This window comes from Vanessa cardui, chromosome W, assembly GCF_905220365.1.
Source record: "Vanessa cardui chromosome W, ilVanCard2.1, whole genome shotgun sequence".
Lineage (NCBI taxonomy): Eukaryota > Metazoa > Arthropoda > Insecta > Lepidoptera > Nymphalidae > Vanessa > Vanessa cardui.
This window is the reverse complement of record NC_061153.1, coordinates 6,314,790-6,327,237: the sequence shown is the minus strand read 5'-3', so window position 1 is coordinate 6,327,237 and position 12,448 is coordinate 6,314,790. Positions and strand designations below refer to the sequence as shown.

The 12,448-nt window shown below is 40.6% G+C and overlaps 1 protein-coding gene across 1 annotated transcript; it reads right to left on the bottom strand.

The window, feature by feature from the left end:
* Positions 1–8,839: 8,839 nt before the first annotated feature.
* LOC124542506 (E3 ubiquitin-protein ligase arkadia-C-like) lies at positions 8,840–11,681 on the bottom strand. The gene is made up of 2 exons (XM_047120447.1): positions 10,890–11,681; positions 8,840–9,550 (listed from the first exon to the last, which is right to left on the bottom strand). Exons 1-2 carry the CDS (start codon positions 10,911–10,913, stop codon positions 8,840–8,842), a joined length of 735 nt encoding a protein of 244 aa, XP_046976403.1. The 5' UTR covers positions 10,914–11,681.
* Positions 11,682–12,448: the final 767 nt, after the last annotated feature.

Genomic DNA, 12,448 nt, shown 5'->3' with positions numbered 1-12,448 from the left:
TACACTGTGTCTTGATGTGGCCATAACGACAGCAGTTCAAACAAATGATGGTAGGAAGATTATAGGTTCCAACCGGGAGGGAGGTATGATAGGAATAAATTTTATTAGGCAGGATTTGGCCCTTAAAAGTTATAACTACAGACTGAGTTGGGATCCAGGTCACAACTCCTTCATTGACATTTTTTCGATTCAATCGTCTCAGTTTCATAATTTCCCCACAACCACGAGGAAGCTCGACAGACTCCAGAAGGTCCTCCATAGACCAATCAACCGGTACACCCTTCACAAGACCCATTCTAGTGACATTGTAAGTTGGTAATGTTGCTTTGTACTTACAAAGTTCCAAGATAGGGTTATTTAAAAAATTATTCGCTGATTGAGCTGTAGAGAATTGTACTTCAATTCTGTTCCGGCCAACATTTTTTACCCCATCATTAACAATTGAGCCAATTTTATGCTTATGCAAGAATTGACCGAATTAAATTGCACGAATAGAGTTTCCTGCGGCTGGGTCAGCAACTTCACGTGAGACATGAACTATGAATGGGTCCTTATCGTCATTAGCATAACTTTTAGCGCCATCAGTAAAAGCGGGGTTGACATATACAGTCTGGATGGAAGGATTTGCGGTAGTGTGATGAGTTACTGTCTTCTTAGAGGAGGAATCGGGTGAAACGGAAGATTTATCCCCAGAACGTTTCCGAGCGGAAGATTTCGAACCGTCAATAACAGTTTCCAAACCCCCGGGATCGGGAGGTTCAGGGGGAGGGTCGGTCGTCGGTCATCCATTTTTAAACTACTTACTTTAACTTACTAACTAATATATGTTAACTATAAAAGAAAATTAACACTTACCGAAACCGAATAATGTTAGTAAAACCCAGAAACCATATAAATTAACTATTTGCACTAAAAAAATATTGAAAGAATAACACAAAATGATTTTAATAACACAGATATCTCACTAACACGTGTGTCAACCAAAGCTAACGCAAGCGAAAAAAAAACAAATACCGCAATAGTCGATTCATCTAAACTTTGTTTTGACAGATTGACAAGTGACGTACACGCAGGTTTTTGAATTTCCCCGGTGTTGCCATTATTGAAATTGTTATAATTTGATTTTACTCTGCTGAGTTTTTCGAACTTTTTTATTTGTTTTAATTTTAAGTTATTATATTTTGTAGCGGCTCGTTTATTTGTAAAATCGTAGCATTTTTGCCAATCTGTTTTTGATAATCGCGACTCGAGTTCTTTACTGAGGTTGTCAATTTGATCCGCTAACCGTCGCGCGTCAAATCGATGTTCTCGGATGAGTTGTAACAATAATTTCTTACTTGCCTGATTGAGTATTTTATCACCATGCTTTATGTCCTTCTTAGGTGTGATCCTTACACAAACCGGAATAAGATTTTTGTCACGGCATCTTTTCAGGAAGTTCATGGACGTTATGAATCGCGCATGTTTGACTTTTAGGTACTCCAACCGGCGAATTTTATTTGATGTTTCCAGTCCGTACTGGTTCACATAATGTTGTCTTAAATTTTCACGATTATTACACATTTAAATAAAACTAGTTATTAAGGATTTTAATCGCGTATATTAATTATTTTGGACATCCCGACGTTTCGAGCATTTTACAGCGTTCGTGGTCACGGGTAGACTAAGGTGACATTTGTCTATTTGAAGAACAAAGGAAATATTATTAACAACTACCGCCAACGATTTCTCAATTGGTATCTTGAGTAACGTTCCGGTTGCACGCAGAAGGCACTAACTGTATCTTTAGGTCTTGCAGTCTGTTGGATTTGGGATTTTAAATTTTTAATAAGTGGATCCCAGGTGTTAGAAAGTCTCCAACCATCTTCTCTATTGAAGTTCGGATGTCCATTTTGTAAATTTCTGTGTAAATATATTGAACGCAATAAGATTAAGTTGTAAATTATTTTGTGATTGTTGTTATGCATTTTAATAGTAGTTGCCTTATTTTATTTACTTTTTATGTAATTATTATTGTTGTGTTGTTTTAGGTTATGGGTCTCCAATTCGTCTAGTGCTATTATGCCTTCAAAATTAATTTGAGCATGTAATCTCGACCGAACCGATCAATCTCCATCGTGTCTTCTCCATCGCACGTGACATTGGCGAAATAATCTGTGCCTCTTTGGCACAAATAAAAGCCACAAAAAAAAAATTGCGGTATTAAATAAAGGCTTAAATTTTGCACCGGCTCCATCCAAAATACCGTTTGAAGACATTATTTGCAATGTTTTTTTTTTATGGCATAGGTGGCAAACGAGCAGGAGGCTCACCTGATTGAAAGTGACTACCACCGCCCATGTACATCTGCAACACCAGGGGGCTTGCAGGTGCGTTGCCGGCCTTTCAAAAAGGAGTACGCTCTTTTCTTGAAGGTTCCCATGTCGTATCGGTTCGGAAAAACCGCCGGCGAAAGCTGGTTCCACAAAGTTGTGCGAGGCAGAAAATGTCTGAGAAATCGCGCTGTTGTGGATTCTCCGACATCAAGGTGGTGCGGGTGAAACTTAGAATTTTGGCGAGATGTCCGAAGGTGAAATTCAGCAGCCGGGATTAATCCGAACAATTCCTCGGAACATTCCCCGTGAAAAATTCGGTAGAAGTTGCAGAGTGATCCGACATCTCTACGCAAAGCCAAAGGATCAAGGAGATCGGAAAGGGCTTGATCGTCGATAACTCGAGCCGCTCTACGTTGGATGCGGTCAAATGGAAGGAGCTGGTACTGGGGAGCACCCGCCCAGAGGTGAGAGCAGTACTCCATGTGAGGCCGAATTTGCGCCTTGTAAAGTTTTAGGCGATGGGCCGACGTGAAATACTGTCTCGCCTTGCTGAGCACGCCCAGCTTTTTTGAAGCCAATTTGGCTTTGCCTTCCAATTGACCGCGGAACTGAACGAGGCTCGAAATATCAACGCCAAGTATTCCGATACTACCTGTAGCGGCTATCGGAATGTTCTCAAATCGTGGAGATACGACAAATGGGGTCTTTTTAGCGGTTAACGCGCAAACTTGCGTCTTTTTGGGGTTGAAATGGACCAGATTTAGCCGGCCCCAATTTGAGACTTCGTTTAATGTAGACTCGATTTCAGACACAAGTTTGTTCCGGTTCTCTTCGACGTTTTCCCGAGAAATATTAGCTCGGCCGGTGTATAAGCTGTCGACGGTACTGTCGTCTGCATAGCAATGAATGTTCCCGATTTGCAACAAAGCATTGATATGCAGAAAAAACAGAGTAGGTGATAGAACGCAGCCTTGTGAAACACCAGCATTGACGAATTTTAAGTCAGAGCATGCACCGTCGACCACGACCTTGATGCTCTGATTTGCCAAAAAGCTGGTAATCCAATTGCATAATTTCCCGGGAAGCCCATAGGAAGGAAGCTTCGAGAGAAGCGCTTTGTGCCATACGCGATCGAAGGCCTTCGCTATGTCCAAACTGGCTGCTAATGCCTCCCCCTTGCTCACAACTGCTTCAGCCCACCTGTGAGTAAGGTAAACTAGAAGATCACCGGCTGAGCGACCCCGACGGAAACCGTACTGGCGGTCACTAATCAGCTGATTCTCCTCTAGGTACCGCAGGAGCTGGGAGTTAATAAGGGACTCCATTATCTTGGAGAGCAAGGAGGTGATGGCTATAGGCCTATAATTGGACGGGTCTGAGCGGTTGCCTTTTTTAGGGATCGGATGCACCAAAGCTATCTTCCAGGAATTCGGGACGACGCCTAATGTATAGGATTGCCGGAAAAGACGCGTTAAGACCGGTGCCAACTCGAGAGCACATGTCCGTAGCACGATTGGAGGGATACCATCGGGTCCGCTCGACTTATGAATGTCCAAGGAAAGAAGTGCTTTACGAACTGCACTTTGCCAGAATTTAACCTCCGGCATCGTGGTATCGCACCGCGGAATTGTTGGTGGAGATTTTCCTTGGTCATCCAGAGTCGAGTTCGACGCGAAGAGAGAGCCTAAAAGATCAGCTTTCTCTTTCGCGGTATGGGCCAATGACTCACCGTCCCTGTGCAGAGATGGAAAAGAGGGCTGACAGAAATTCCCTAAGACAGCCTTAGCGAGAGACCAGAACGTTCGTGTTCCTGAAGGGAAACGCACCAGTCTCTCGCCAATTCTGCCAATGTGGAGTACGTCTTCGCCCTAGCAATCACGTTTTTGAGGAACCTAGAGGCAGAGTTATATTCCATTTTGAATGCGCTGGTATTTACATCACGAGACGCAGATGCATTAGCCCAGGTTTGATAGCGTTCCCACTTTCGGCGTGATGCCGTTTTGCAGAAGCGACCAAACCAAGGCTGGGACTTGCCACCGATGGGTACTGCAGAGTAAGGAATGAATAGTTCCATACCCTGAAGCACCACATCGGCAACAGAGTCAGCAGCAGCGTTCGGATCATCCGGCGAGAAACAAATCTGCCCCCATGGGTAAGATGCAAAAAAAGACCGCATCCCATCCCAATCTGCTGACTTGTAGTGTCATACTCGGCGGCACCCAATAAAGCGAGGCCGTGAGTACCGCACAACCGGCACTGTACTCTGGACGAGACAGTGGTCAGACGAGCCCAGAGGGGGATCGACGATAACCTGATAGCCATCCGGATATGTAAGTCAGCAGAAGGTCCAACAGGGAAGGTGTATGATCCTCCACATCCGGTATTCGCGTTGGCGAGTTGACCAGTTGTGTCAGATCATATGCTAGAGCGAAGTCCAGAACAGATCTATCCGCATGATCGGTGGTGCGTGAGCCGAGCCATTCTGCGTGGTGAGCATTAAAGTCACCCAGAATAATGATCTCTGCGGATGGAATCTGCTGCAGCACGGAATCTGTAGCCATTTGGACGTGCTCAACCAGTCGGTCGGTTTCGGCATTGCCGCTATGGGATCTATAAAGGCACGCATAGATTCGCGGATGGTCATCGCAGTCTACACGCAGCCAGATAATCGATAGGTCCTGTCCTTCAAGGCTGCCGAGGCGTCGAGAACAGATATCATCTCTGACGTAAACGCATACCCCAGCTCGTGGTATAAAAGAATGTTCCAATTTGTACCCAGGGTACGAGAGAAAAGTCGTATCGGCAGGAGAAGATATCTGGGTCTCGGTTAGAAAGAGCAAGGCCGGCTTCGCCGTTTCCAGATGGTAGTGAACGGCGTTGAGGTTGGAGTTGAGTCCCCTTATGTTGCAGAAGTCCACAGCAAGGGTGGTAGGGGTTGCCTTATGATGCCTGCTCCGCTTGCCCCGAACAGTGGCGAGCGCAAAATTGCCCCCCCCCAGAATTCGGAGGGCAGCCTGGGCATCCCTGCTCAGGTGGTGTATGTCCTGAGCATGGATGCCCAGAGAGGGATTCTCCACCGCTGTCGCTGATGGTACCCTCCTGGGGTAATTTAACCAAATTCTACACAACCATCAAGTTTTGGGGGGGAGAGGGATTGGGCCTCCGGAACTCTCACTTACCGGACGAAACGCGGTAGCATAGCCACAACTTTACGCCGATTTTAAGTGAGAGAGTGGTACTTCCCCGGGCGTGCCGGCCCATTCGGCTGTAACCCGAAGGTATACAGCGTGGCACTACCACTTAATGTGGAGGAGTGTCTTTTCAAAAATAACATCACAAAGGAAGACTCGGAAGCTATTCGACAGGACATTTCGAGTGTTTTACGTCGAAGCCGGCCACCGAAAAGAAACCTTACTCGTGATGAATCTATTGCACTGAAGAACTTACGCAACAAAAAAGACATTACAGTCCTCCGAGCAGATAAGGGAAACGCGACCGTTGTGATGGATACGTGTGATTATAACCAGAAAATTTCCGCGATTTTATCGGATGTAAAAACTTATAAAAAAGTAACTAAAGACCCTACTAATAACATTCTTAAAAAGACATCCGCATCAATATCAAAACATCAAGAGAAATTAAATCTGGACAAAAAATCACTCGTGCCTACATGTGCTAAGCCTCCAAAACTGTATGGGTTACCTAAGATCCATAAAACTGGTGCTCTGCTGCGTCCTATTGTAAGCCAAATCGATACACCAACATATACATTGGCTCAACACATAGCAAGGATATTATCACCCCTCCGAGGACACACTGCGGCATATGTAAAGGATTCTTACCAGTTTGTTGGTGAAATCAAAGACCTTAAATTAACCAACAACGAGACAATGGCTAGTTTTGATGTCCAGTCATTGTTTACCTGCTTACCCATACAAGACTGCATCGAAATTGTAAAGAGGAAACTACAGACACACAACATGCCTATTGAATATGCAGAGCTGTTACATCACTGCCTCACATCTGGTTATTTATTGTGGAATGATGAATTCTATGTACAAGTTGACGGGGTAGCCATGGGTTCGCCAGTATCCCCCGTGGTCGCCGATTTATTCATGGAAGTTCGAATGTGAGTGTGGTTTATCTTACATAGGCCAAACAAAGAGAAGTATCGGTACCAGGGTCAAGGAACACATAGGAGATGTCAAAAATAGGCGTTCTTCAAAGTCTGCAGTCTGTGAACATGCTCTGGATAAACCTAACCATTTTATCCGATTTGATAAACCACAGATCCTCGCTAAAGAACACAGATTCATTCCTAGAATGATACACGAGGCTATTGAAATTCGAAAACATCCGAACTTCAATAAAGAAGATGGTTGGAGACTTTCTAACACCTGGGATCCACTTATTAAAAATTTAAAATCCCAAATCCAACAGACTGCAAGACCTAAAGATACAGTTAGTGCCTTCTGCGTGCAACCGGAACGTTACTCAAGATACCAATTGAGAAATCGTTGGCGGTAGTTGTTAATAATATTTCCTTTGTTCTTCAAATAGACAAATGTCACCTTAGTCTACCCGTGACCACGAACACTGTAAAGTGCTCGAAACGTCGGGATGTCCAAAATAATTAATATACGCGATTAAAATCCGTAATAACTAGTTTTATTTAAATGTGTAATAATCGCGAAAATTTAAGACAGCATTAAACAAAATATGAATAAGAAGTACAAGTATATCTTCAAAATTTTGTAAAATTCTAGTACTACGGAGAACTATTCTTGAAATAAAACATTAATTTAAATTAGTATGGGTAAAATACAATATAATCTAGGGCATAAAATAAAGTTTAATGAAATCAAACATTTTCAAAAGGTTAAAAAACTCAGGGGAGATATTTTCCGAGATATTGGTTCATAATTATTAACTTATAGCTCACGCGATCGAAAAACTATAGTTACTAAAAAATCATAAAATGGCAACACTGAAAATCAAATGAATATTAAACATTAAAAAAAACTTTTGCGTTTATTATCTGTACTTGAATGTCATTTGATTTTCAATAACTACAATCCTGTTTAGCTGTTTACTGTTATTGCACAATTAAAAGCCAATAAACTAAGAATTTAATTGAAACCTGTTATTGATTATCATTAATATACAACTGAAAGAGATGTAGAAATGATGTATATTCTGGAATTTCTACGGAGTGCTAATATCAAAGACTTAGGTTGCGAGAATGGCTAACGAGATAAGTATTTAACATTTTTAATTTATTCGACGAACGTTGACGACTCTGTTGAGAACATAGTTCTGCTCACTTTTTTTCACTTTTTTTTTGACACCGACTCCAAATACAGCAATAATTATAACTACATTATATAATCGTAAATCGATTTTTAAGTAGTCTAATATTTTTTCATTTCATTTTACTTAGGAGGACTCTAAAAAATATGTTGAATACGCAATTATTGTTATTACTTTTTAGTGCATATTCATTTGTTTTAAAATAGTGTTTTGTTTGAAGTCGGTTTTTCTTTTTGTTAAATTTTTTATTTATTTTTTGATTTTAGGTGAAGCTGATGTTGACTAACTAATTTTTCTTAATATGGATAGATTAAGCGTTCCGTTTATATGAGTTAGAAACTACTTCGAGGACAATTTCAAAGGAAACTTGAGAATAAAGTAAAAATAGACTTTCGAAAATGCGGCTTGAATACGTGATGCAGCATAAACTACAAGGATCCCTCGAAAGAGCTGTAATCGACCTCAGCAAAAAACTTTGAAAAGAGCTGATATATGTCGTACATCATATGATATTACATCACATACACAAAATTTGATTAAAGATAGTAAAAAATTGTGCCCCATCTCGCACCCTAAAAGGCCTTCTACACGGTCGGGAAAAACTACCGACCATCGTGGCCTTGGTCGGGTCGACCGATTTTTGTTTCCTTCTACACGGTCGGGTTGTTGACTAAAAAACTTGACAGTCCTCTCCGATATTCAATGTGTGAAGACGTAGTTCAATATGGCTCCTTCGCTTTCAAAGCAACAAAAGATCGGTTTGGCAATAACTTTGTTATGCTTGAGTGAAGAAGAAAAACAAAGAAAAAAAAGGAAATGGATGAAATTGTGGCTAAAACAGCGAATTGCTTTGAACCATCTCAACATTTTAAGAACACTAGATTCTGAAGACTTTCGAAATTTTCTTAGAATGGATCAAGACACTTTCAGTGAATTACTTGAAATGGTGCGTCCAATGATAACAAAGAAAAATACAGTTATGCGTCAGGCTGTGTCTGCTGAAGAACGGTTAATAGCTACATTAAGATTTCTGGCCACGGGAAGAAGCTATAAAGATCTCAGATTCAGTACAATTACATCATTTCAATTGCTTTCTAAAATTATACCGGAAACTTGTTGGGCGATATACAAGGCTTTAAAAAAAAACAATCAAGGTAGTGTATTACTATAAAATTTTATTTACCCTTTTGAAAATTAAAAAATCAGTTATTTCACTAGCAGGCATTTTCAGCATTGATTGGTAACTGCGCTTGGAGTGTGGTAAACAGCAAACTGTTTTGAGGTGGTGGTGGTGCCTGCATGTGTTGTGATAATGTCTGAAAGTGGTGTGATGATGATGGCTGAGAGTGCTGCGATGACGTCTGAATGTGATGTGGGGATGGTGATGGCTGAATATGTTGTGTTTGTGGGGATGGTGATGGTTGAATTTGATGTGGGGATGGTGATGGCTGAATGTATTGTGGAGATGGTGATGGAGAAGTAGATCTAGGTGATAGCGATGGCTGGTTAATAAAATGGGGTGATGGAAATGTTTGATAATGATGAGGTGAGGGAGAAGCATGAATCATATTATGATATGAGGGTGCTTGCGGCATATAAGATATATTGCTGGAAGAGGATCGTGAAAAAGTAACATTTCGAGATCTAGTAGTTGTTTCAACTCTTGATTCGAAGTTGAGATTTCCTGTTTTGGCAAGAAACAGCACATCGGAAATAAGTTTCTCAGCCACTTGGCGTTGAAATGTTTCCACTTGATCCAGTTGCTCTCCTACGTATAATCCAAACGAATTTATTTTCTTATGTGATTCCTTTCGGTCATTCCTTAATAATAATCCTTGTGCAGTATCTATTAATGCTTCTTTTTTCTTTTCCAATATATCACCTCTTCTCTTCCTGCCCTTATCGTGTTGTGATGATCCGGACTCCTAAAAAAAATATTTTTTCAGTTACCATCATCGGAAAATGAATGGAGAATAGCTGCAAAATCTTTTCAAGAACAATGGCAATTTGATAACTGTGTAGGTTGTATGGACGGAAAGCATATTATAATCGAAAAACCAACCGGAACGGGATCTCTGTTCTATAACTATAAGGGTACATTTAGTGTCGTGTTGTTTGCTATCGTCAATGCAAACTATGAGTTTATATATGTTCATACGGGTTCAAATGGAAGTATGTCAGATGGAGGAATACTGAAAGCTACCAAGTTTTATGAAAAACTTAGCAACGATGATCTTAAGTTACCTGAATCATTTATACTACCAGGTACAAATATGTCAGTACCGTATGTTTTTTTAGGAGATAGTGCATTTGCACTTGAAACAAATTTAATGAAACCCTTCCCTGACAAGAACATCTCTAAGGAGAAAAGAATATTCAATTATCGTCTATGCCGAGCTCGGAGAGTTGTTGAAAATGCTTTCGGTATTCTTGCTTCGCGTTTCAGAATATTTAGGCAACCTATTAACGTTAAAATTGAAAATCTGGACGCAATTGTTTTAGCCAGCTGTGCATTACACAATTTTTTAAGACAGAAGTCGAAAATTTATTGGCCTCCCTCATGCGTTGACATTGAAGATGTACAACAACAAACATTTAGACCTGGAGACTGGCGACAACAAAGTGCCCTGACGCCTCTTAATCGAACTGCTGAAAGGCATACTTATGAAGGGCAACAAGTGAGAAAAAACCTAATGGATTATTTTAATAGTACTGGCAAAGATGGCCCAGTGGTTAGAACGCGTGCATCTTAACCGATGATTGCGGGTTCAAACCCAGGCAAGCACCACTGATTCATGTGCTTAATTTGTCTTTATAATTCATCTCGTGCTCAGCGGTGAAGGAAAACATCGTGAGGAAACCTACATGTGACAAATTTCATACAAATTCTGCCACATGTGTATTCCACCAACCCGCATTGGAACAGCGTGGTGGAATATGTTCCAAACCTTCCCCTTAAAGGGAGAGGAGGCCTTTAGCCCAGCAGTGGGAATTTACAGGCTGTTACTTTTACTGGCAAAGTATGCTTTCAAGACAAAATGGTTGATATAGTTATGGAAAGAAGGAACTAAAACTGTTTACAGTGAAACAAGCACATATTAGTGACAATAAAAAAAGTAATTTTTATATATCTATATTTTGTTTTACTTTACCTACTCTTACTTAGTTTTATAGAAGCATTAAAATTACCCAATGTATTTTAAGAATATTTACTAGGTTTTTAAAAATGATTAATATTAAATTAAAATGGAGGTAGGTACTTACTTCATCACTGGTCAGCGTGTCCATTCCGCATCTTGATTGATCATCTTTCTTTTCAAAGATAGGCAATAGCAAATTATAATACCAGAGGTTGGGAACATGGACGTCATTTGCCCCTGCTCCTGTCCGTTTTGATTCTTTAACCTGCGAAAAAAAATAATAAAAATGTTGATTTTTTATAGGTTAGGTAGGTAGGTACCTAGTTAGCGTGCAGCCTTGAGATCGATGTTTATAAAATTACCCTAAAAACCATCAACCAGTAACTTAATATAAATCATTATTATAATTACAAACTCACCTTTTTGTACTCCCTCTTAAAAGCCGACCGAATATTCTCAATTTTTTTTTAGTTGAGGCGATATTCGTCTCAGGTTCAACGTCTTTAAGCTTCTCCATCAGACGCTCCCATGCTTGTGTTTTTTGATTTCTATCTTTGTACAAATCGGACCCAATGTCCCAAAGACATGGAAGGTCCAAATACAAAGATATAAACTCGGTTAGAATCTCCCGTTCGCGGCTTTCAATTCGCGACTCCATTAAGAAACTCGTCCCGGTGACGTGCGCGCGCGTGACTGACTAATGACTTGACTAAACTTGACAGTCCGAGTCGGCGGACAGCGATCCACACGGTCGCGACCGACCACCGACGCGGCCTGTAGCGAGGGATGCGCTCCCGATTAAGGCCGTTGGCGTCGACCAAGTTTTAGTCGGGTCAACCGATTTCTACACGGTCCATTTTTACACCAACCCGACCGAGGCCACGATGGTCGGTAGTTTTTCCCGACCGTGTAGAAGGCCTTTAACCGTGAGCCGTATAGTAGTATAGATATGTAGTATATAGAGCCATAACTACATAGTATAAAACAAAGTCGGTTTCTCTGTCCCTATATCTTTAAATCTACGCAACGGATTTTGATGCGGTTTTTTTAATAGATAGTGTGATTCCAGGGGAAGGTTTGTATAAATAATACATGAACAATATAGTAAAGAAACACTGATAATTTTAGAAGTTTGCAATGTGATGTCGTAAATAAACAAATTCTGTAGTATACATATTTAGTATCAGTATTGCACCCGTGCGAAGCCGGGGTGGGTAGCTAGTTGATTATAATATTCGACTATGATAATTACATAAACATAACCACATTACGGAAGGTGACTCAAATATCCGAATAACCTATAAATAAAATATTCGACCGAGTATCGCTAACGTGCTCCTCAGAATTGTTCCGTTCCCTTCCGTTCCGTTACTTTGTCATGGATCCTATACTCAGAACCTTACCAAACTTTCACCAAACTACCCTTGAAGTATATATTTCATATATATTCATTATAAATGAAAAAAGAATCATTAAAATTGGTTAACGTGATTTTCAGTTATTCACCTATTTGTCGCGCATATACATAATGCAAATTTAAGACTTATGTCGTTTTCATACATAAAATGGAACCCCACGGGAAGCACTACCTTTGAAACAAAAAAAAAATTATCAAAATCGGTCCACCCAGTGAAAAGTTATGAGGTAGCAAACATAAAAAAAAAAAAAAATAGAGACGAATTG